We start from the raw sequence: 26,367 nt of genomic DNA, 5'->3' as shown, positions 1-26,367 counted from the left end.
CTTGTGAGAATGACGTGTGAAGGAAAGGCATTAGGAAATATAAAAGGCAGCCATGCGTAGAGGGAACACGGTATGTGCCTGAAGAGCCGGTGGGGCAGTGTGTGAGCCAGGCTGGCAGGGACACTGGCAACACCGACAGGTGTGGGTGGAGTCACAGGTGGAGAGGTGGCACAGAGCTTTGAGCGCAGGCAGGAGGCGAGTGGAGTGCACAGCCCAGTCTTCAACACAGACGGGGAACTCTTGAGTCAGGTGCCGAAAGGCAGCGAGTGCCTGTACTCTACCTGCCCAGCGAAGGGCTTTGATGTTCTCACAGCCCGATTTACATGCAGCCCCCACTGTCTTAGAGAACTCTGCCTTAGGACTTGTCTAAGAAAGTTCCACATATTCTACTTTTAAGTACTTACTTATGAGTGCTCTCAGAGAGAGCTTCTTCTAGCCACTGCTGAATTATTGCTTGTTTGAGCTTATCCTTGTGTCTACTCTGAAGCTGGTAAAATGGCTTCACAGCACTGTCCACATAAGAGGAAGCTTTGGTTGGGACCTCCTGTAATAATGTTGGCAGGGGTTAAACAAGCATAGAAAAAATTAAAGAGAATAACAGCTACCCAAACCTCAAGTTTAAAAGGATACTACTCATGTACTAGCTCTGAGACTTGTACAAAACCTCCATCCCTCCCCGCAGGTTTTGCTTCAGAAGGTGGTGCTGAGTTCTGAGATCCTCCATTTCTAGCAAGCTCCCAGCAGGTGACGCTAGCACTGCTTGTCAATGGACTGCTGTGGAGGAGCAAAGACCTAGGGCAAATAATTTATTGACTCTTCTTAGCGTTGTTCTCTTCATCTCTAAATAAGTTTACCAGGTATCTACTTCATAAGGTATACTATGAGGAGTAAGGAGAGTGTGTGGTTTAGCAGTGCGTATCACAATTCAAGCAATCAATAAACATATCATTATAACATCTAATTAAATAGAAAGGGAAAGTTGGTAGATTAGTAAAAAGAAAAATAATGAAGTCTGTGATATAAAATAGGTCTCTCCCACTTATATATGGGAGCTTAAAATCAGATGAGAAAGGGCAAATTACATGACAAGGTACTCTTTCTGATAGTGATAATTCTATTGCATGTCTCAGATTTTAAAACAAAAAGCAGCAGCCATAAAGGAGAAGAGCAAAAATCCCTGTTCATCAGTGAAGAAGTACTTACTGCATCTAAAACATTATATTAGATGGAAAGAATAATACAAATAGTGGACACAATCCCCACACCAAGCATATAAACTAAAGGGCTTGCCCAAAACAAGGTAAGCTTATAGGAATGCCAGATACATTCTAAATAGCACAAAGTCTTAGGATACTTTCAGAGTTCCTGAGAATGGTTTTTGTTAGTAAACTAAAATCCAACTCTATGACGGGGGAAAAAGAAAATTAGGTGGAGAATTACGTGTGATAACTAGCAAGGACAAAATGTGAATAAATGCATGAAAATGAGAGATCAGTAGGGTGAAAAAAAAACTGACAAAAATGAATCCCCCAAATCACTAATACATGAGAAAACAGGAGAATTTGACTTTGAACATCAGTGTGTGCCCAAGTTTTTTCATATCTTACAAATGTCTAATATTTTTAATGTAGTTCTTCAACTCTTAACTCACACAACATCAGAAGAATGGTGCTTTCAATGACAATAAGAAGGGAACAAGGTAAATTTGTGTTTGAATACAAGATATGAAGATAAAAAAAGCATAGGACTTAAAAAATACTTTATTAAAATGGTTTCTTTTGAGAAAGTATCTTTCTTTAAGGCTAAGAGAATCCAGGAAAAGTCCAAACTGTTTAAGTCCACCTATCAGTTATGTTGGCCCAAGGCCCTGACCATCTGCCTGTGGAGGCTGAGCCGCCTGGGTGTCTCGCACCTCACAAGTAGAGCTCTCTGACTGAGACCGACTAGGCCATTTCAGGTACCCTGGGAACCTACTTCTGTCTCTGTCTCGATCACTCCTTCCCTCCTGGGGTCCCCTAGGCCTTCCCAATTTGTATTTCCCCATCTCAAAATTTTCTTCAGTGACTAGCACTGACCTTATTGGTTCTTCGGTAAAGCCTTGGAATTTCCAGGGCACTTTTCAGGTAACTGAAACAAGAATCACTCAATTGTTGGATGATCTTGTTACTCAAAGAAGGCATACAGGCTGATAAAGAGATCCGGGAGTCCTCCAGGGCTGCTGTTGATATAGAAAGATTGCACTGAATCAGTCTAAGGTCCAGGTGTGAATTTCATTTTTAGATACTCTCACATCTCAGAGAATATACAATAAATACAATAAATCAAATCTAATTACCAGAATTGAATATGAGGTCTCATTTAGTGAAGTTAAAATCACAGAACAGAACATAGAAGCATCCAAGGATTTACAACTAGAGAAGAAATATTAATTTAAATATATCCTATCATCTCTGAAATTTTATTTGAAATTATTATTTATATTATTTCTTATTCAAATAATTGTCAATTTGTTTTTACCTGAGAGAGAGGAAAAATTCTTAAAGCCAACCATTTCAAGTTTTGGTTTGATTGTTTCCAAGAATTCTGGAAGCTGAAATAAATATGTATTTTATATATTCAATTGTTTTTTACAAATCAAAGGAGGAGACAATTCTATTTGCATCTAAAAACTCTGGAATATCTTTTTTTTTTTTTTTTAAGATTTATTTACTTATTTATTTCCCCCCGCCTCCCTCTATTGTCTGCTCTCTGTGTCCATTTGCTGTGTGCTCTTCTGTGTCTGCTTGTGTTCTCATTAGGCGGCTCTGGGAACCAATCCTGGGACCTTTCCGAGTGGGAGAGAGGTGATCATTCTCTTGAGCAATCTCAGCTCCCTGGTATGCTGCATCTCTTATCTTCTCTCCTCTGCTTCTTTTTGTTGCGTCATCTTGCTGCGCCAGCTTTCTGTGTGGGTCAGCACTTCTGTGCAGGGCAGCACTCCATGTGGGCCAGCAATCCGCATGGGCCAGCTCACAACACAAGCCAGCTTGCCTTCACCAGGAGGCCCTGGGTACTGAACCCTGGACCTCCTATATGGTAGATGGGAGCCCAATTGCTTGAGCCACATCTGCTTCCCTAGAACATCTTAATGAATGGTAAAACTAAAACTAGCACTTTGAGTAATTTTCATGAGAGGAAAACAATATTCTTAATTAATACTTTCCTTAGAAAAGAATCCAGCAGGAGAATGGTACAGTTTAAAGGTTATCCACAGGCACAGAGAATAAGAGAAAAACACTTCCTATTCTGTGGCTCTCCATTACATAAAAAAGTTCACAATAAAAGCCATATTTTATTCAAAACATATTACCTTCTTGTTCAAGCATTTGTTCAAGCACCACAAAATATTTAAACTTGAAGAAAGGATAATTATATGTCAGAGGAGTTAAAAACTAAATTCATCTCACAAAGTTCTTTTAATGTTCAAAGCAAAAAACATATGGAGCCTTATATATAGAAAACAGAGTAAGAAGTTCCAATACTTCAACACTTTCTAAGTGTAGCTGAAGATTCAATGTTACCAGGAAATAAATGGGCAAGTGAATTAAAAATAATTAAAATCAAACCCACGAGAGATCATACCTGTGCAGAATAAGCTGGACAAATGAAAAAGGAAGTGGAGCATGACCTTGCTGTGAACTTACAACAGCATTAGTGAAAAGGAAGCAGAGGCTCCATGTTAGTAAATTTCTAGAATGGACTGCTAAGCATAAAGAGGTAGAGAGACCATTCTTAGATATCTTAAGTAGAGACAGTCATTGGAGAGTTGAAGAAATACCTAGGTGGAAGATATTCCCTCTTGAGGTAACCCTGGGCCTCCTAATTATAAGCCCCATCATGCTAAATGGTGCGCTTTCTTGCACATTCTATTTTCTGTGAAAATGGTGAACCTCATGTTAGACCCTGGGACGCACGCTTGCCTACCTGTTCCTGAAGCTTGTCTAGGTCTGCAACCACATACACAAGTTGGGTACTAGAAATGAAAACTACAGGCTTTGTTTCAGAAGAACTACTTCCTTGATCTTCATTATTTCCTTGGATACTGGAAGGGTCTTTGCTACCAGCTGCCAAAGGTTTTTTGACATCCTTTGTGCTTTCATTAGAGACAGGCCTGAGTAAAAGCTGAAAAAGGATTTTATGATTAAATACTCTTAGACTAGCAAAATACACGAATATTTACATATATGAGGGTTGAAAATTCACCATAGAATGCCCAATATCTACAAAGTATTCTGTTAATATTTAGTAATTAAAGAATATCAAATTTTATTTCTACAGGCAGTGGGAAGAACTGAGAGAAACAGACAACTACAACCCCCTGTACATTTACCCTTCTTTAACTCCTGCCTATTTTCTGGTGATAAAAAGTGTAACAGGCAAACAACAAAAAAGAAATTAATCCCCAGACCAAAGAAAAACTAATTTCTGGTTCACAGGCTTTTAAAATTAATTTATTAACTATATTAGGTAAATAACTTACTGAGTTTACTCAACGAATTTATGATTATAATTAATAAAGGTAAAAAATAAAAATCCAAACCTCATTATAACTTCAAATAATATAGCAAAACATTCTTTGCACATTGCAAGGGAAAAAGCAAAGAAAAGCAAACTAGCATCAAGATAAGACTGGAATAATGAAAATTCAAGTCAAAGTAATTTGTTAAGAGATATAAAAAGAATAATTGCTGGCTACCAAAAATACATGACTTAGCAGCCCACAGGCTATCTGAAGAATCTTATTATCCTTGACTGTCTAGGAATCATACAGTGGCCTTCAGACACTGCCTGATAGACCAGGACAGTCTTCTAAGACCTTTCTGAGAAGAGGGATGGCAAAAGGGAGGAAGAACTGACTTTTGTTGTGCTCATACTACCTGCCAGGAACTTTGGTCAACAGTTCGTTAGTCAACAAATCTCTTTTTAATCATCACAACAACCATATGAAGAGACTATTTTCCTATTTTACTAATGAAGCATTTGAGACTTAAAGACCTTACTTTCTCCAAGGTCACAAAACTAAATAGTTGCAGAGCCAAAGTATGATTTGCCTGACTCCTGTATGCTCGTTCCGTTAAAACACCCTGCCAGAGGATAAATGGGCTCACCTCCTACTCCATATAACAAAGATACTATTCCTTTCAATGTGTGATGTATCTTCATAGTGTTTTCCCTTTTAAGAACATACGAAAGCTTACATACGTATCTCTATTTAAATACTGATCACATTGCAACCCTTGGTTTACATTTCTCTCTCACGTCAAGTTGTCAGCTTGAAGTCAGGGCATCTTTACAGTCACAGCGTCTGTGGGTTAGGACAGGGAGGCAGGGCACAGGGACCCGGAGAGGCAAGGGGCTCAATAGTTAACTCTATGAAAGCTCTTGTGGATCATATAATGTCTAACAAATCATCATAAGCAAGTGGGTATTTCATATACCCTACTACTTGAAAGGGAAAAAAGATACTGGAAAATAAGAGACTAATTTTACTTTTTCATCTCAAAAGTCATGTGATTTTTCAAAAATTTCCAAATACTATTAAAATACATATATTTTAATTTCTAATAGTTTTCATGAAAATGAGCATCTCTATTTTAATTCGTACACACCTCAAACGTTCTCATTTTGAGAAGGGAAAATGAGCTTGTCAGCAGTACGAGGCACTGAGTATGTGTTATCAATACCATTAAAGGGAAAACCTGAAGAGGAAAAATGAAGCATATCCCCACAGTGGGTACAATCTTGAGAGGCTAGCCTACTGCACTCTGAAACAACTGCTCTTAAAGACAGGTCATTCTAATATCTCATTACCATATTTAGCTTATCAATACTGACTACTGACAGGCTATACATTCAGCCCTTACCTCATGGACAAACATGGAGTACCTTGACAAAATCTGAAGTGTGAGTTTCCACAGACGATGCACTAGCAGTGGTACAAACATCTCATCTGACCAACACCTCCTAAGGCTGCTCCATGTTCTGTGAGAAGCCAAAAGGCAATACGAACTTCCAGCTAGAGGGAAAAAAACATGTCTAAGGCATTTCAGTCAAGTTAAGTCAATTACGTGCTAAAAATCTAATATTTTCCATATATAATTAAGGAGTCCAGAAAGTGGTATTTCTGAAGAACTATACAATATTTGTGGTTAGCAGAGCTGCTAGTTGAGGCAGTGGCCAAATGGCCATGTCCCATATTAACCAAAACAACTTCAATGTTTTTTATGATTTTATATAATGCCATCTCCCAGGTATCTGGATAAAACTAAACATTTGCTGGATTCAGAAGTAATTTTTAGATGCAGGGGTAAAATAAGAACTTTACAATAAAACAAACATGGGTTGGAGTAGCAGTCACTTGCAAGAATTTAGGCATTAGTTTTGAATTTATCCTGTTTCATTCGTCTACTCTTCTTTTCTCCTACCTAAACACTCTTACACTTTTCTTTGTAAAAGAAGTTAATTAAATGTGACCATTTTTGGCATAAAGAGATGAAATCTAACTTTGAAGCTAGAACAGAGCAGTCATATGACAGCTGTATGACAGTTGCATGAAAGAAAGCAGAAATTTAGGTCAAGAAACCTAGGGACCTATATGATTATAGAAATAGTCATACAATATTTCAGGATCATTAGGAATAACATAACATTATATAAAATTAATGATGGCTGTAAGACTATGCAAACATATTCTGATTAAGTCTCTGTACCTAGAAATGTGAGGTGCCCAATGTTTCAGAACAGGGGATTAGGGTATCAGAGGCCCAGGACACATGTTCAAAGCAAGATTTATTCTGGAGGGCAAGGAATAAACTTTACTATATTCATCCATCAGCCTGTGATGAAATCAGAAAGTAGCTATTTGTTATAAAATAGATGAATACTTAAAAACTCCATGGGCTATATATCTTTGATAAGCTATATTCAAGACTGAAAATAAAGTTCCCTTCATATATTTTTAAAGCATCCTTTCTACCATATTTCTAAAATAAGAAGCTTTATAACATCTCTCTAAAGCAAACAACTCTATAAACCAAAAATTTAGTTTCCTTCTGCCTCTTAAAAAATAAAAAGAAATTTAACCAAGTGTCTTTGAGGTCCAACTTACTGTACGATAGGAAAAGGTTTTTAACCCTCAGAGTATTATGGTCAGGATGATGAACTTATTCATTTAGGGATACCTTGTCATTTATCACTTTAAGGAATTTACCTGGAGCATCTTCCAGTGCATCTGTAAGTGCTGATTCTAATGATCCCGCTATTTCCCTAAATCTGAGATAAAAACAAGAACAGGAATTAGTGCTTATGACAGAGACTGCTAGATGCTTCCCCTGACCATTCTCTCCTTCCTAAGTAACAGGAACTTCCTCCAGTTCCTTGCTGATAAGTTCAGTGTCCTTAGAGATGCTCTACCATCCCTGGAATGCCTATTGAGCAAGAAATAAATCAATTAAACCATTGTTATGTGGGGGTGGGGTGGGGTGTTCTCTGTTACTTGAAGCTGATCTGAATCATAACTAATCCAATGTTTTTAAATTTAAACAAACTGCCCATTTAATCCTCCAGCAGAAAGTCATTCCTGGTTGGTCCCATCTGGCTATAATCATTCCAATCACTCAAAGACCATGAAACTTTCGTTTTTGCAATCCACCTATACGATCACTATCAAAGGAAAATAAATGACCCCAAACTAAGAAATGGGAAAACAGTTTTCTGCACCTGTAGCAGTTTGATATGGTTATGAATTCCAAAACTAGATATTGGATTATGTTTGTAATCTGGTCTGTACCTGGCTGTGATTAAGTTATGATTAAGGCTTTGATTGGGTCATATCATTAGGGTGGTGGGGACTCACAGATAAAAGGCATGGCAAAGGACAGAGTTGAGGGTTTTTTGATGTTGGAGTTTGATGCTGAAGCCTTAAGCTGGAGCCCCGGGAAGTAAGCTCAGAGAGGAAAGAGAAGCAAGCCCCAGGAGAAGAGGAACCCTGAGCCCAGGAAGAAGCAAGCCGTTGGAAGAGAGGAACTCTGAACCCAGACAGAAGCAAGACCTTGGAGAGGGGAACCCAGGAAGCCTGAACCCTCACAGCCATCAGCAGCTATCTTGCTCCAATATGTGAAAGTAGACTTTGGTGAGGGAAGTAACTTATGCTTATGGCCTGGTATCTGTAAGCTCCTATCCCAAATAAATACCCTTTATAAAAACCAATCAATTTATGGTATTTTGCATCTGTACCTCTTTGGCTGACTAATATAGCACTTTTGTTCATAGGTTATGAGAAATCACTGAAACCAACTAGTTTAAACTAGTGCCCATTGCTTGGTGCCCTCCTAATTGTTGGTGACAGTCTTCCGGCACTCATGTTACTGGGACCTGTTGGTCACTATGTATCTATACCATTTCTTCTTCAGTGTGCTTTTCTTCCCTGACTGACACCAACCCGGCATCTCTATCATCCTGTCACAAACCTCTGTTTTTTAATAACTGATATGGATACGTTTTCATGGCTTCGTGAAATGAAACTGCACACTATACACACACACACAATTTATTTAACTGCTAATGTAGCATTCCATTACCCATCTCTCTCTAACTCTTCTATTTTCCTACCTCTGTCCAATATATTCTCTTGTCACCTCATTGATTTCCTTGTTAACAATAAATTCTGACACAAGCTTATTATTGATAATTTTTGTTTTGTTTTGTTTTTAACAACACACATGGTTTTAAAAGCAAGTCAGAGACTTGGCTCAAGGAAATTTTTTAATGGGTAAAAGAGCACCAGTTTATACAAAAATTAGCAGGCTCCTACCCTGCCCTCAACAAAAGCTTGCTACATCTGAGTTGAGATTTTAAGATTATACATTATAAATGGCCAGTGTCCTCTAACTGTGCTATATGGAAGGCAGGGAACTGTCTGACTGTTTAGCCAACTTTACAAAAGACTAGCCTCTCCAAGTGAAAGTTGAGAGGCCTGGGAGAAACAAGGGATAAAGAGAAAAGTGAATAAAAGAAAGCACCGCAGGTTAGCATAAGAAGAGCAGCAAATGGAAGCAGTGGCACTGATGAAAGTAAGAAGATAAATGGAAATGCTCTGCAAGCTTAGATAGCAAAAAACGACTTAAAGCTCATTCTTAGAACCATAATGCCACTTTTTCCAAAATCTATATAAATACAGTGAAAAACTTCCAATACAGAAAAAGCCTGAATATAACAAGGGAAAACCTAAATGGCCAGAAGTATGGAAATGGCTAAGTAACTCATATTACATTCAGTGGACAAGCATGTGATATTAAAAGCAGTAAGCCTGAAGCTATAAAGTGATAAGGGGGAAAAAAAAGGTATAATTTGATATCAGGTAAAGGCATAGGATACAAAGTTATATGCATGTTTATGATACTTCTGAAAAACATGCAATTGAAAAGAGACAAGAAACAAATGCAGCAGATGCTTGATATCTGGGCATTTAACATAAGAGGTTTTGCCTGAGAGTAACTGGAAAGATGGATGAAATTAAGACTGCCTAAGCCACTTGTCATAGTTTTGCCTCCCAGTCAGAAGTCCCTCATGCAGCTCTGCTGTACAGTAAGTTCCAGGACTGAAGACATTTCTTCTTGGTAAATGGCAAAAAATGAGAAAGGGTACACTGGTGAAAGTACTGTGATCTTCATGTGCACAGGGATTTGTCCTACTCTCAATGGAACACATGTAAGAGAAAGGCAGAAGAAGCCCTTCTGAACTCCTAAACTTTGGTTCTGGGAAGGTCTCCAGCCACATCCCTCCATAAGAGTCAACAGTTCTTAATAATACAAAAACCCGTATTAAAAAAGGGTGATATGTGCTGCTTTTTCCTCTGCCTGTAGTGTCTGAGACATTTTTTAAGGGCGCATCTCTACTTTGCACATGCTGATGTTTGAGGAGGATAGAGGGATTGGAAAGACAAAGGGTTTTACCTGCATGTTAATTCTACATATAATAAAAATTCTACGACATTAGGAAGGAGGTACACAATGTTGACCATATTCTGAATATACTGAACATGATATGTGTGAATGTTTTGAAGTGTATAACATTCTAGAAAGAATTCAATTAAAAAACTCACGAAAACCTAGCCTTCAGCATTTAGAGGGCTAACACTTTCCCTACAGTGTCTAGTAGCCAATGCTTCACTAAAATATGTGGTTACAGTTGCATTTATTTTCTTCCTAAGAGAAACTAAACCCTAAACCTACTCTCCAATACAACATAAAAACAAATTAAATGGAGACAGAGAAAGGTCTCAGGAACAGTGAGGGGGACACAAAATGTGTTCACAAGAATTATGGGTGAAGGATGAAGGATGGGGAGGGGTGAGCTGCCGCCTCTTCTCCTGAAAGCAGAAGCCTAAACCTGTTATTGAGAGTACAATAATTATGAGTGCAGTAGTAATGTTTCTCCTTAGAAAATGTCAAAACATTATCACCCGCTGACTTTCAGGTTTACTTTAAATGACCCTGAAGAGAATCAGATGCCAATGCAACTCTGACCCTAACCATGTTTGCAGAGCTTTCTGTCATCCTTCAGAGTAAACAATCCAACACCTCCTAAAAATCAACAGAACAGCTCTACAAAGCACTGCTTGAAATTTTTTAAATGGAAAAACAAATATAGTAAGTTCCACACTTCATAAATCAAACATAATTGATAAAAGGTTTCCTAAATTTTAAATGAAACCGTTCACAAAGAAAAGTTAACCAACTCCTTTGAATGCTTAAAGCTAAAATTTGAAGATAAAAAGGTTTTCAGGGAATTGGCTGAGTCAACACAGTATAAGGTTCAACTAACAGCTTTGAGAGAAACTGTAGTAAGAGAAGTAACGGAGGCCAGGCTGTGACAGCCTGTGGGACCCAGCCCGTCCATGGCGAGCACACAGGACTGGAAACAGCCTCTGGGAGCTTCAAGGGTGCAGGGGCACTGCAAGGTTACTGCGCAGAGTCTGAGGAAAAGGACTACATGAAATAATTTCAGTATTATTTCTCTCTTGCAGCTTTATTCTATAAAAGGATGCCTTACTATCTCAAATTCTACTCACCAAAAGCGCTTTTTGCCTTGGCTTTATCTTATTATATAACAACTATTTCCAGTGTAGTTTATGAACAGCTATAGATGAACAAATCCTTAATTTCCTGCTGAAAGACAAACTATGTGATGATTTAACTTTGGAAACTAAGCAATAAAACAGTATTGCACATGAAAGGGTCCCTTTCTGACATATGTGGTTTTATTATCAAATATATCATTACATAAATTTTCAATCATGGTAAGTAATTATAATCAAGGTACTACTTTCTTTTTTAAATACAAATCAATTTTATTGACACATATTAATAACACATACAAACCAGCCAAAGTGTACAGTCAATGGTATTTGGAATAATCACATAGTTGTGCATTCATCAATTCAATCATTATTAGACCATTTTCATTATTCTGAAAATAATAATAAAAATAAACAAAAAAAAAAAAGACAAAAACTTATCACCTGTCAATCTGTTTCCCCTGCTGCACATAGCTACCAGGAACTTAATTCTTAAGATATTTCTCTCACTCTGCAATTTCCCCCCAAAATATATCATAATTAATGAAAGCATCCAGCAATTTAAACAAAAACTTACAAGTCTTCAAAGAGCATTTCAACTAAAATGCTCTAGTTAATGTGATTCTATGGAGGAATGTACCATTACCTCATTCAGGAGAATCTGTAAATATGGCTATCACCATCTATTTTTCCTGTGGAACATATGTTGTTAATTCAGTGTTTATCAGAACTTCTCCAGGTACTTTACAGAACTGCTTATTGGCTTAGGTAATAAATGATACCTCTAGAAAACTGTCACCATTTTCTAGAATTAAAAGTACAAATGTCATGAAGATTATAAAGGTAGCAACAACAAAAACTAGGACTCATAAATTGATAGATGGAATCAACAAACAAAAACAGAAACGGAAACTAAACTGCTTAAAGCTACACTTCTTCCTATCCCTTCACTCCGACTATATGGATAAAAGTCCAGATGTTTGTATTATAAGCCCAAACACATCGGATAGGTCTGCCACCTCAGACAGGTGATGAAAGAGTAAAAATGGAAAGAAAGACTGCTTCATAACTTCTATTTTCTCTATCAAAGAGGATGACCTTCAATGTGAAGGAGTACATAACATGAAAGTGAGGCTGGGCTTGGGAGTCTAATCACCAAAAAATAAAACTTATCCTTTTGTAATGTAAGCCAGAACTTTGACAACCATGACACTATCTGTACATTTTCACTTGAAACTCTGTCTCCCAAAGAATAATATGATGATCACAAAGAAGGAGCTGTTAATTGGGGGCAATCTGAGCTGGTATTCAAATTCTATTTCAGAAGGGTGGAGGTGGGGGTGAATTCATTACTCACCTTATTTGAAAATAAACAGGCAAATTCCACTTATTACTGAAATTGTGATAGGTAGGATGTGCTCTTAATCTTCTCACACTGGCTTGCGATCCACACTGTCGTTCAAATCTTCTTACAAAATCCATACTTACAGTATACTTCTAAAATGAAGAAAGACAGTCAGCATTTTAATTATTTTAATTATAAGCAGATTAAACAGAATTAGGAGCATATGCTGACAACTGTAATCAAGATAAAGAAGAACACATAAACTCACAGATTCTAGAGCTGGTAGGGACCATGAGGGATTTCCCTTTTCAATGCCCTCTACTTTTATAGATGAGGAAAGTAAAGTCCAAAGTGGTTATGTGACATATTCAAAGTCTTAAGTGGCAGAGACTATCCTGCAATCCAGGTACTCTAAATTCAGTGCTGTTAGAATTGGGAGAGACAGTAGATTAAGTAGGACATTTACTACTGATCTTGAAGGAGGAAGAGAAAGTGGATGAGGAGGGGGAGTGGATAGGAGAGATAGATAAGATGAAGGAGAAGAAAATAAATAAACAAGAAAGGGGAGTGAGTGTAGCTCAGTGGTTGAGTCTGCTTCGCACGTACAAGGTCCTGGGTTCAATCCTGGTACGAGAGAGAGAGAGAATCAAGCCATATGAGTAACTGCAATATTTTTATAGATGACATAGCACAAAAATTGACAGGACAAACCGACAACAGCACTAAGAGCAGTAGCTAATACTAATTTAGTCTTTCCTATCAACACACTGGTCTTAGAATTACATTATTTTATTTAACCCACAAAACTCCCCTTTAAGATTATGATTATTATATGTCCGTTTTACAGTTGACGTTCTGTTTAGGTTCCATGAATGAGCTCAGAAGACAAAGCTGGAAAGTAGAGGAGAATCAGAATCCCAGGGGGCCATCAGAGTGAAAACACAGCTGTCATAAAATGAATATTTCTTTCATGGATACTCTATTCCCCAAACACCAGGCTCTATGGGGAATACTGTTGGACTTTTTATATACTTTTCAAATAAAAGAAGCTCAGTTCCAGGTAACCAAACCGTGAACCTAAATATGCTATTCTGTGCTTAGGAATTTAAGTGCAATAAGATCTAAAAGTTTTACAATTTTTTGAACTGGTTTTAAACAACATTTATGGAATCACCTGAGTATGGTCTAGGTATGTGGAGTTGAGGCAAAGAAAGTTATTATTCCTATCTTTAGGAATAAAGCAATTCATCTGTATTTAATGGATGCTTAAGGAAAACAGGATATCTCTTTCTTCATAAGAAAAATGTTACATTAAGACTTAAAGATGAAAATATTTCCAGCAAGAGAATGGTAGATATGTTCTTGAAACTGTACCCCCAAGTATTAGTTTAGAATACTAAAGTCAATTATAAAGAAAGCTTCTGAGGTTTCTGAGCTAAAACACTTCCTGAGCCGTGCACAAACAATATGAATTTCTAAAAAGCACAGCTAAATATAAAGTGTTAAGACTCTCACTGAACCTGCTATTGTTTAAAACCATTATTTCACTCTCCTTCTGCTACCTATTAAAAAAAAAAAGCCCTTCCTTTTAAAATCACAAAGACTGTTGCCACACAATTTATCAAAAACAATACAAGCAATCATATTATTCAATGTACTGAAACATAGGACAATTAGCCAAGAGGACAGAGAACTGGGATCTCTGGAATAACACTACCAGACTGCCAGGCTTTTCACACTTGCCTTGTGTTTCTCTTCATTTTAAAAATAAGTAAGCAAATGGACCAGGCAGATTAGTAAAAGAAGCAAACAGAACTTCTAGCGATGAATATTGTAACTGAAATTATATACTCAATGTAAATGTGAAAAAGAAGTTTAGATACATCTGAAGAAGGAACTGGTGAACTGAAAGACTGACCCAGAGAAATTATTCAGGCTGCAGTACAGAAACAACAAAATATAAAATGCAAAAGTGAATTTAACAAACATGGAAGGTAAGGCAAGAAGGCCTTGTAAAGAGTTTTAGAAGGAGCTGCTAGAGGAACAGGAGAGGAGCACAGTTGGAGAGATAACGGATAAAAATGTTCCAGAACTGATAAAAACAAAAACAAAAACATTGTGATCTATGTATCTTTTAAAAATAAATTAAAAATATATCAAAAAAACAAAAACAAAAACAAAAACAAAAGCAAAAATAAACAACAAAAAAACTGACCCACAGATTCAGAAAACCCAACAAATCCCAAGTACAGTAAATAAAAGAAGTCCACACTAGCCATACCACAGCAAAACTTAGCCCATCAAAGTCACAGAGAAGATCTTTTAAAAGCAGCCAGAGGGAAAATAGGCATTAACTACAAAGGAACATCAATTTGGTTAAGAGCTAAGTTCTTGGTGGAAGATAAAGACAATGCTCAAAGTGCTGAGAATTCTAGATGCAGCAAAACTACCTTTCAAATATGAAAGTAATATATTTACTTTTAGCAAATACAAAGTTATGATAAAAATCAGTTATTATCAGCAAACTGAAAATTGGAACAAACAAAAGTACAGAATAAGATAGTAGAAATGATCCAAACATATTAGTAATTACGATCATTGTGAATTTAATAAATTACTTAATTAAAAGACAAAGATTGCCATATTAGATTAAAAAAAAAGTCCATGGAAGGAGAAGAACCAAGAAGTTGAGCAACAGGTAGTTAACAGAAGAGTTAGAACTGGAATTCAGGCCATCGGGCTCTAGTCTTTTATTCTTAACCATGATGTTATGTATTGCCTTTAAAAAAAATTATACAATGGAAAACAAACTATGAATTTACTTTTATTTTTTAAAGATTGATTTTTATTTATTTCTCTCCCCCTCACCCCCTCCCACCGCCCCAGTTGTCTGTTCTCTGCGTCCACTCGCCGTGTGCTTCTCCGCGTCCGCTCCCATTTCCACCAGCAGCACCGGGAATCTTTGTCTCCCCCTGTTGTGCCATCTTGCTGCATCAGCTCCCAGTGCATGTGGCACCACTCCTGGGCAGGCTGCGCCCTCCTTTGCACTGGACGGCTCCCCCCATGGTGTGTACCCCCTGCGCGTGGACTCCCCTACGCGGGGGACACCCCACGTGCATCAGCGCTGGTGCGTGCAGACCGGCCCTACATGGGTCGAGGAGGTCCCGGACTCTAACCATGGACCTCTCGTGGCAGCCGGATGCCCTAACCATTGAGCCAAGTTTGCGTCCCCGAATTTACTTTTAAAACCACGAAATCTCTTAAATCTTTATATGATTTATATTTTTAAAAAGGAAATTTTAGGACCTCCTATTTTTTTAAATTATAAAGGATTATACATATAAACACATACACGCACATATAGTACACTTTAAATCCAAGTCAATATTTTTTGTTTTGTCTAATACTTTCAAAATTAACAGTGGAGATAAACAAGGTTACTTTTTCACGGAAAACTACAAAAATATTGTCCTTTAGTAGTCCTATGGGCCCATAAAAAAGTTATTAAAAAAATACATATATAATCACAATTGTATCTAAATTGAATTATACTTTACATTTTAAAATTTAAAAGTTCTTCCTCCTGAAAGTATTAGAGAACACAACATGGCTAACACATGTGTGTGTTTTAAGGTAAATGTTCACTCAGCCACTCAAATTTTTATTTTATTTTATTTTTAATAAACTACAGAACTAAGAGTATACTGTAAAGAACATGATTATCCTAAAGTTTCAGATTAACATCTTCAAGAATAAAAAATGATGGGGTAAAATTTACCTCATGAAATGCATCAGGATTCCCTGGATTGAAAAGTGAGGGCAAGTTTTCTTCTAATCCTCGTACTATTTCTGGCCAGACAGAATTTACCAAAAAGTCATATCCAGGAACAGTATTGCCCTTTTCACTGCAAGGCAAAATCAAAATTTCAATCAAATACAACATAATCTTCTAATCACAAAGAGCAAAATTCCAGTGTGGTGCTTCCACTCAAAGTTCCTCAGTCCTAAACTTACATTAAACTTTTAAAAATGTTATTTGTCAATTACTGTGTTTCTAGATCCAAATTTCTATTTCATTTCTTTACCTCCATCTCACCTTAAACCTAACAGTTCTCCTGGATCATAATTTTTTAACATACAGTTAAGCAAGGCTGCAACTAAGGTAAGGCAAAACTACACAGGCAGTCTTATACCAGAAGAAAAGTGATCTTTCCATATTAAACCCTGAAGTATGACAAATTATGCTAATTTACAATTATTAATAGCTTTTATTAATAGCTTTCTGCTTATTTAGTTATTTCTAAGATCACCTTTGGTTCTAAAATTCTATGAATTTCATATGAAATCTTGATCACAAACACGATCTAAAAAATTGATAAGAGAATAATGTTTTTTTGTGTTTATCTTTTTATTTTTTTAGCAGTAGATTTCTAATTTACAAATTTAGGTGACAGGCAACATAGAGATAAAAGCATGGGCTCAGGAGCCAGACTACCTGGGTTCAAACCTTGGGAGAGCAAGTTTATTTAGCTCCTCTGAGCTTTGGTTTCATTGACAAATTGTCAAATGGGGACAACAATAGTACCTAACTCACAGAGTCATTGTAAGGATTAATATTTGTAAGGTCCCTAAAGTAGTGTCTAGCATATAGTAAGTCCTGTGCTGTTGACAGTTAAAAAAATAAGACAGATTCCTTGAATTGGGTTTCTCCTGGACTTAAAAATCTGTAAATATCTTTTAGGCAAACACCATCTCACTGGTCTACCTACTTTGTGCCCTAAGTAAATATGTGCTTTACTTCAAAATAATTTTCTTAAACAAACAAAAACCTAAGCAATTCAATACATGGTCTTATTTTAGTAAAGCTGAGAGTTTTGTAGCTAACTTGTCATATCAAATTGAGATTGAGCATTTTGATAAATATTAAAATAAAGGGAAAAAGGGCATCATAATTTTCCTGCTTTGCAAAAATTATCAAGGAAGCTTTGCTTCACTATCTGGAAAGACCTGTCAAATAATCTTATTACAGTTTCAAATATGTATTGATAAGAAATTATGGTGGAGGTAAGGTAGGGCCAAGGAACATAAAGAAGATTCTTATTTCCCACAAATGCAATTCCACAAATCATATTATATACTTTCAATCATAGTAGCTAGCCCTGTTAAGGAATCTGAAGAAGGAAAGAACAAAAGGAAGATTTTAAAACTCCAGATGTATAGAATACAATCAATATTAAAGGATAAAATCTCACCCCAAAAGTAAACGTCTAATTACTTAAAACATCAAAGTGAAAATTTAAAACCTGAAAGATTAACAGTTGAAACACTAAAATAAGGCATAACTCCATATACCAACAGGTGGCTAATTAGACAAGATAACTCATATTCTTTTTGAAAGAATATGGGTTTATGCATAAAGGGAGATACATAAAAAAGATGAAAAATAGACAAAGGAAGAATCAAGCACTTGGAATCTTGAAGCCAGGAGTTGGACAAAGGAAGGTCAGGGGTATGTAACACCTGAAATGAAGCAGCACAACAGGTTCAGTTCTGCCATTGGTAGGAATATGCTGTGGAAAAGAACTACTAAAGCTTTGAAATTTGACATTTCAGGACCAACTCTAGCCTTGTTAAATCTAATGACTGGTTATTTTATAACTGTGGATTCTTTAATTTTACATCATGACTTGTACTAAATTCTGACCCCAAATCCAAATCCAGTCAAATCCTCATGATTACTAAAACTAAAGTGGCAAAATTAGGCTTTGCCTGAAATCATATAGTGTATATACAGGGGGACTTTGATGGTCAAGCACATATTTACTACTCCAGATTTTTTTTCAACGAACAGAAATTCAAGATCAAATATATTGCTGACTCTCTGAAAATAGGGATCTTATTTCATTTTCTTTCATTGAAAATATATTAATTCTTTAATGTCAAACAATGGTTGGGTATTTGCTTTCTTCAGGACTGTGCCAGAAGGTGGGGGGAAGATGTGGGGAGTGCAGTAGTGACTTTTAATCTTTTCATAAGAAGTAAAAGGAACAAGAAGTGGAATCCTGAGGACATAATAACGAGTGCTGAACAATAGGGCAGGGACAGCCCTCTTGAAGGAAGAGGTATTTCAGCAGGAGCTTTAGGCATCTTTGGTAGGAAGATAAGAAGAATGGGAAAGACAAAGGACAGGAAGAGGCTTCGGATTCAGAGTTGTAGCCTTCAATCTTAGCTTCATCTTCTACAGAGTCCTCATATACATAACAAGGCTAATGCTACCTATACCTCAAAGCAATGGGAACAATTAAATAAGAAGGTATATTATACACCTGGCACATATGAGACAGTCAATCACTGCTAATGCAGGTGGAAAGTGAAGTGGCTATAAGCACAGCAGTCTACGTTACCTTGAGATGGCACCACCTGTGACTTCTCGAAGAAGGCGGCAATGGTGAGGAACAAACTCCAGAAGTTTATTAAACATAATCTGAAGGCCATTTGGATGAGACTGAACAAGCTCTTCTACAATCACCTATCAATAGGAATATCAATTTTTATTAAAAAACAAAAACACAGAAAAAAACAAAAACATCGAAAAGATCATATACTGCAGAGATAAGAAAAAAGAAAATCTTAAAAATACAATTCCTCATATCTCCTCCCATCAAATTGACATGTTTTCTAGAACAATAAGGTAAATTAATAGGTCACACTAAAAAACTAATGCCTAGGATTAGGGTACACAGTTTTGACGACTGGGAAGGCATAAATTGGGTGACAAAAAATTGGTCTGAAGCTGAGGAACCAGGCACCTGCTTGCCTTCCGAGCTATAGCCTTGAAAGTAAAATAATATCCCTCCTTCATTTTTAAAATACTTCAATTAGAGCACATGATTCCCCACTATAACAATCCTTTACTGTGTGACCTTTTTTCCTACAATCATTCAGATTAAAGGAGAGTCTGAGAAAAGACAGAGAGGGGAAAACACATTATTTTTTTGTGATGAATTTAGGAATCGAGAGGTGATAAGACAGGATTACAAGCATACAAGTTTAAATAAAATAAAATGTGGCCATGATTCATTTAACATGACACTGACACTTCAAATATTTCTTCAGTTTAAAACTGGAACCAGATTCAGTTCAATGAAAAAAAAGAGGCATAAATTAGTAACTAAATATATTTACTTATTAATAAAGAAATGTGTATCATTTGTCTTTTCTACCCTCATAGAGACAGCTATTAAATCTAAAAGAAGACAAGCAGAAGGTACTGAAAGACCAGTTACTTTTAGTAATCCTAACAAAGATGACAATTATTGAAATTAATCTGTAAATCTCCTTTTTATCTTTGGGATTCAACTTCTCCCTTTTAAAAAACTTGAAGACTTTTGTCATAACGTTATGCTGAGTATAAGCTTTGTACTGACTGGAGAGCAGTAACATTCACACTGACAGGTGACTGGAAGAAGGTCTCAAAACACTGCATTACAGTATGGGCTTTGTGATTTCCATCAGCTGAACTACAAGAAACTGCCATTTCTGTGGGTCAGAAATGGTTGACTATCAGCACTTTCAAACGGTTTAAACTATATTCTGGCTGCTCTAATGTGTTTTATACTTACTTCCTACATTTTATTTGCATCCTAGTGAAAGCTACTGGACAGCCAAGTCTTGGATTAAGTTACTCTTCTGCTTATTTATCTATAAAAGCCCTTCAATTTTGAAAATTCACCTTCTGGCCTGGCCAACTCCTCCACACTTTTCAAAACTTAGGCCAAATATCCTCCATTCCACAAAGTCTTCTAGGTACCCCATTCTCTCCTACTCCTCTCATACTCCTCTGTGCTCACAGAGTTCTTTGTATACTCTCCACTGAGGCCCTCATATACTGCAGTGCTGTTATTTGCTTAACTGTTTTATTCCATTCAACAGACAGTGGTTCAATAACTTTTTTTTAAACAATGTTACTGAGCTATACATTTTTTCATACCATAACATTTACTTTGAAACTTTTTATCTTCAAAATAAAGACTCTCATTGCCTATTATATTATGGCTACAGAACAGAAAGGATATACTTGAGAGTATACTCAATTCCTGGCATGCTGATTATAACCAAAAAAGGACCTACCCTTTCTTACAGCTGATACTGCATAAATGAGATAATTTTAGAAATATTTCTACTGTATTTCTCTTATATTCCTCATACCCAGTAAAGTGTCTAAGACACAGTAAATGTTTGCAGAATGAAGGCCTTGAGGTGCACGTACCTCATTTACATATGGCTTTACTAGTACTTGGCCAACTAATATCTCTGCATCACGTGTCTTGTCAATTGTTGCGTAAGTCCGTAAGCAGTGACGTATTATCCTGACATCGGAAGTCTGAAGGCCTTCTAACAGGAGACCTTCCAGGGACTGCTGTAACATGGCCGTAATGCTAGCTATACGCTGCAAGGAAAGAAGGCTAGGTGGAACAATTCTTAAAAATTCAAATATACACACACATACATCACAAGCCTCATACCCCATAGAAGTTAACATACGTAAAATTAAAACATTATTTCCTGGAGAGTAAACAATGAATTCTTCCTCTTCCCCACACCACTCCTTTTATAAATAAATCTCTATTCCATCAAAGGACAGTTTGGACAGAATTATAGACAGCATGGGAAAAATGTTTTCCTCTTAAATCACGGAGTAAATCTGTTAATGATAAGTTTCACGGATTTAAAGTCCAGTCAAGGACTTCGGAAAAATTAATCTGGCTATATTATATAATCAGTCAAATTACATGAAATTCAGAATTAATTTTACTCTTATAATTCAGAGAATGTGACTGAATCTTTACACAAAAACTCTAATACATGACACTTAGGAAGCTGGAAACAAACAATAGAAAGAAGAAATTTATGGCTAGCTTAAAAATCCTATTAGATCAGGGGTTCTTAACCAGGTGTCCATGGATCCCCCAAGGGGTCCAAGGCAAGATTTCAGGGGGTCCTTGAGCTTGAATTGAAAATTCAAAAAAACATTATCCTAGTGGGGATGTGTAGGTGTGAATGTGATATATTTAGTAAATAATACACAGTATAGTGTGGACTTAGTAAGGGGTCCGTGGTTTTCATCTGACTGGCAAAAGGTTCTGTGGTACAAAAAAGGTTAAGAACCCTGCTGTAGATGAACAATATCAGAGACATTACTAGGCTACATAAAAATTATTTAGCAAATTCCTAAACTGTAATTTCACGAACTGTGAAAGTCCACAATATTACTTACTGGTCTTATTTTGTCCAAAAGAGGCATGCCTTTGCTTTGAACAGCATGAAACTGTAATTGGTTAAATTCTGTGGCAATTCTCTCCAAAATGTGTCCAGTCATAAGAGGACTAGGAGAAATAACAAATAAATTTAATCTATAAGGTTTTTTACTTCTAAAAGTAATTAATGCTTAACATTCACTGTTTTAACTTTCTTCACATAGTGTTTTTCTATGCCCTTCTTGTTACAAGATGAAAGCTAAAAATTACTTTTTCTTTTCTCAGCATCTTTTGGGCTATCAATTAATTTTACTACACCATATCCATATCATGCTCTAGATGCAGTGGAAAACTGGTAGAGTCTAAGCTCCTGACTGCCCTGCCCTGAGCCACAGGACACAGACATACACAGGAGCTAGACTAGGTCAACGCTGGTGCAATTACGCAGGCTCCTGCTACACTTCCTAACCTCTTCTATTCATGGCCTTCCTCCTCTTTAACCTCCCTTCTCTTTTTCTTGCCCTATCCTAAAATACACACCTAAATCCAATTTTGCTTCTATACCTGGCCTAATTCTCTCTTTTTCTAAAATGGGTCACCTTTGTCACCTCAGTAAAATAAAACTGGCACGCAAATAGCAAACCTTAAAAACCTGATTGGGAGGAGTTCCTTCCCTACTCATTATCATCATTATTTTAATTTATAAATTATTTGTATTGCAGCTACCTAATTATAGGTTAGTAGGTATAATACATAGAAAAGACCTTACTGCAACAGTTTCTTATCATCTTACACCAAAAGGAAATGGAATAAATACTATACTCTAAGAGGTTAACTGGAGAAACCAATTAGCACTCCAGGCAAGGTAGCAGCAGTCCAGTAAACTTACCTTCCCTTTTGAGACTTTAATAAAAACATAACAAAGGTATAAATGAAAAAAGAAATCTCACCATAGAAGAAACAAGAATAACACATGGAAGAGAATAGAATATCAGAAAAATAAACAAATTCCAACTGGAATTTCCTTAGAGATATGAGAATATATTTGTAAAAGAAAAGATGTTTAAAAAGGACCAGAACAACAGCCTTCTTGCAGAAATGGAAAAGCCAGCCTTGAAATTCATATGGGGCCCTGAAAAGCCAAAGTCATCTTGAAAAAGAGGTGGGTGGACTCACACTTCTCAATCTTAAAACTTATTACAAAGCCACACTAATCAAAATAGCAAGGTCCTTACACAAAGACAGACACATATTGAACTGAATTGAGAGTTCAGAAATCAACTTTCACATTTATGACCAACTGATTTTTGACAAGGGGACAAAAACACTCAATTGGGAAAGAAAAGTCTCCTCAACAAATGGCACGGGGAGAACTGAATGTTCACATGCAGCAAACACTCAATTGGGAAAGAAGAGTCTCTGTAACAAATGGTGCTGGGAGAACTGGATGTCCATATGCAAAAGAATGAAGGTGGATCTCTACCTCACATGATACACAAAAATCCGCCCAAAATCAAAGCCCTAAATTAAGAGTCAGAACCATAAAACTCCTAGAAGAAAATGTAAGAAAGCATCTTTGAGATCTTGTGTTAGGCAATGGTTTCTGAGACTTTACACCCAAAGTACAAGCAACAGAATTAAAAATGGAAAAATAGGGCTTCACCAAAATAATAACTTTTGTGTACCGAAGGACTTTTTATCATGAAAGTAAAAAGACAACTATACAATGGTTGGAAATATTTCGAAACTACATATCCAATAATATCCAGAATATATAAAGAAATTCTACTACTCAACAACAAAAAGACAAACAACCCAATTTAAAAATGGGTAAAATACAGGAAGAGACATTTCTCCAAGGAAGATATACAAATGGCCAAAAAGTACATGAAATGATGCTCAACATCATTAGCCATTAGGGAAATGCAAACCAAAATCTCAATGAGATACCATTTCACATCCACTAGAATGTGTACTATTAAAAAAAAAAGAAAGAAAATGACAAGTTTTGAAGATCTGCAGAAATAGGGAATATTCATTGTTAGTGGGAATGTAAAGTGATGCAGCCACTGTGGAAGCCAGTTTGGCAGTTCCTCAGAAAGTTAAGTATTAGAATTACCATATGACCTGGCAATCCCACGTTTAGGTATATACATGAACAAACTGAAAGCAGGGCCTTTATATATATGAACAAACTGAAAGCAGGGCCTTGAACATAAATCTGCACACCAATCACAGTAGCATTATTTACAATTGTTTAAAGATGAAAGCAACTCATGTATCCATCAACAGATGAATGGATAAACAAAATGTGGTATATACATATAATGGAATATTATACAATTATAGAAAGAAATTATGATATATGCTATGAGGATGAGCACTGTGACATCATGTTGAGTGAAATCAGACAGACACAAAAGAACAAATATTGTACGATTTCACAGATATAAAATAATTAGAATAAGCAATGGGACGATGGAAAAATTTTGGTAATGGATAGTGGTGATGTAGCAAAATAGTGTGGTCATAATTAACAGCACTGAATTTTATATATCTGAATATGGCTAAAAGGGGGGAAAATATTAGGTTGTATATAGGTAATGAGAATAAAAATTAAAAAAAAAAAACAAAAAACAATACATGGGGCAATATAACCCAAATAATGATCCCTAAGGTAAACCATGGATTATAGTTAATAGTACAATTATAAAAATGTATTTTCATCAATTTAGCAAATATACCACACTAATACAAGGTGTTAGTAATAGGGTGGTATAGGGGAACCCTGTATCTTACTCATGATTTTTCTGTAAACCCACAATTTCTCCAATAAAAAAAATTTTTTTTAATAAAATCAAAGGCCTCTTTGTAATTAAACTAAAATAAAAAATTCAATTAAAGAGTTAAAAGATAAAGTTAAAGCAAATTCCTAAAACACAGATCAAATAGGTGGAGAAAACTTAAGAAAAAAATAAATATTAAGGTTAATTAGGAAGGTCCATTATCTCAAGGAAGGAAGGAGAGAGGGAAGGAGGAAAGAAAGGAGGACAGGAAAAAATAAGATAACTAAAGTCAAGTACAAAAACATATATCCCATAACAACATTAATCGTCACTATCATGTCTAATATACTAACATAGTGGAAAGATAGACATAGCTTTCCTTTTTTTTTTAAAGATTTATTTTTATTTCTCTCCTCTCCCCCCCCCCCCCCCCGTTGTCTGTTCTCTATGTCCATTTGCTGCGTGTTCTTGTTTTTGTCCACTTCTGTTGTGGTTAGTGGCACGGGATTCTGTGTTTCTTTTTTTTAAAAGATTTATTTATTTATTTCTCTCCCCTTCCCCCTTCCCCCACCCTAGTTGTCTGTTCTCTGTGTCTATTTGCTGCATGTTCTTCTTTGTCCGCTTCTGTTGTTGTCAGCGGCACGGGAATCTGTGTTTCTTTTTGTTGTGTCATCTTGTGTCAGCTCTCTGTGTGTGCTGCGCCATTCCTGGGCAGGCTGAACTTTCCTTTGTGCTGGGCGGCTCTCCTTACTGGGCGCATTCCTTGCGCATGGGGCTCCCCTATGTGGGGGACACCCCTGCATGGCACAGCACTCCTTGCGCACATCAGCACTGCGCGTGGGCCAGCTCCACACATTTCAAGGAGGCCCAGGGTTTGAACTGCGGACCTCCCATGTGGTAGACGGACGCCCTAACCACTGGGCCAAGTCCTTTTCCCTGTGTTTCTTTTTGTTGCATCATCTTGCTGTGTCAACTCTCCATGTGCGTGGCGCCATCCCTGGGCAGGCTGCACTTTCTTTCGCGCTGGGTGGCTCTCCTTACGGGGCACACTCCTTGCATGTGGGGCTCCCCTATGCGGGTGGCACCCGTGTGGCAGGGCACTCCTTGCACTCATCAGCGCTGCACGTGGGCCAGTTCCACATGGGTCAAGGAGGCCCGGGATTTGAACTATGGACTTCCCATGGGGTAGACGGATGCCCTATCCACTGGGCCAAGTCCACTTCCCAACACAGCTTTTCTCAAACATCGTATCAGTTGCTTTAAACGACTCTAAAAGCTAAGTACTATACTGTATAAGGGTATCACAGGCAATAGGGGCTTTACGAGTATGAACATCTAAAAATGACATTTGCTTAAGAATCATCAAGACATCTTCATTTATAAAGAAAAAACAAACAAAAAAGTGGTATAAAGACTGAATCACTGAATAATTATATTATCTTTTGACTGAGACTGAAAATCTAGCTGATAATTTCAGCTGATGCCATAGTAGGAGAGTTCTGTTTTAAGAGTAAAGATGGCAGGAATTGAGTGGGATTGGCTGTAGAACTTTTTTGGAAAAGAGTTTGCCAATTTCTTAAAAGTTAAACATTTACCTACATATGACCTGCCAGTTTTAGGTATTGGCAACACTTCTTTTTTTTTTTTTTAATTAATAGTATCCATTCTAGTGAATGTGAAATTATATCTCATTGTGGTTCTGATTTGCATTTCTCTAACAGCTGATGATGCTGAGCATCGTTTCATGTGCTTATTGGCCATCTATTTCTCTTAGAGAAATGTCTATGCAAGTCCTTTGCCCATTTTTTAATTGGGTTGTTTTTTTTTGTTGTTGAGTTATAGTAATTCTTTATATATTCTGGA

At 36.7% G+C, this 26,367-nt stretch overlaps 1 protein-coding gene across 1 annotated transcript in view; it reads right to left on the bottom strand.

Moving 5' to 3' along the window:
- COG2 (component of oligomeric golgi complex 2) overlaps window positions 1-26,367 on the bottom strand; it is a 63,645-nt gene that overhangs the window by 2,750 nt on the left and 34,528 nt on the right. Inside the window, exons 6-16 of the mRNA XM_058302955.2 lie at window positions 21,739-21,847; window positions 20,731-20,910; window positions 18,866-18,990; window positions 16,240-16,366; window positions 12,474-12,613; window positions 7,250-7,311; window positions 5,904-6,055; window positions 3,964-4,161; window positions 2,518-2,590; window positions 2,076-2,218; window positions 405-544 (exon numbers count right to left, since the gene is read on the bottom strand). Of these exons, the coding sequence (XP_058158938.1) occupies window positions 405-544; window positions 2,076-2,218; window positions 2,518-2,590; window positions 3,964-4,161; window positions 5,904-6,055; window positions 7,250-7,311; window positions 12,474-12,613; window positions 16,240-16,366; window positions 18,866-18,990; window positions 20,731-20,910; window positions 21,739-21,847 (1,449 nt within the window). The remainder of the gene's footprint in view (window positions 1-404; window positions 545-2,075; window positions 2,219-2,517; window positions 2,591-3,963; window positions 4,162-5,903; window positions 6,056-7,249; window positions 7,312-12,473; window positions 12,614-16,239; window positions 16,367-18,865; window positions 18,991-20,730; window positions 20,911-21,738; window positions 21,848-26,367) is intronic.

The sequence above is a fragment of the Dasypus novemcinctus genome, chromosome 9, assembly GCF_030445035.2.
Source record: "Dasypus novemcinctus isolate mDasNov1 chromosome 9, mDasNov1.1.hap2, whole genome shotgun sequence".
Taxonomy (NCBI): Eukaryota; Metazoa; Chordata; class Mammalia; order Cingulata; family Dasypodidae; genus Dasypus; species Dasypus novemcinctus.
The sequence above is the reverse complement of the archived record's forward strand: the minus strand, read 5'-3'. Positions and strand labels throughout refer to the sequence as shown.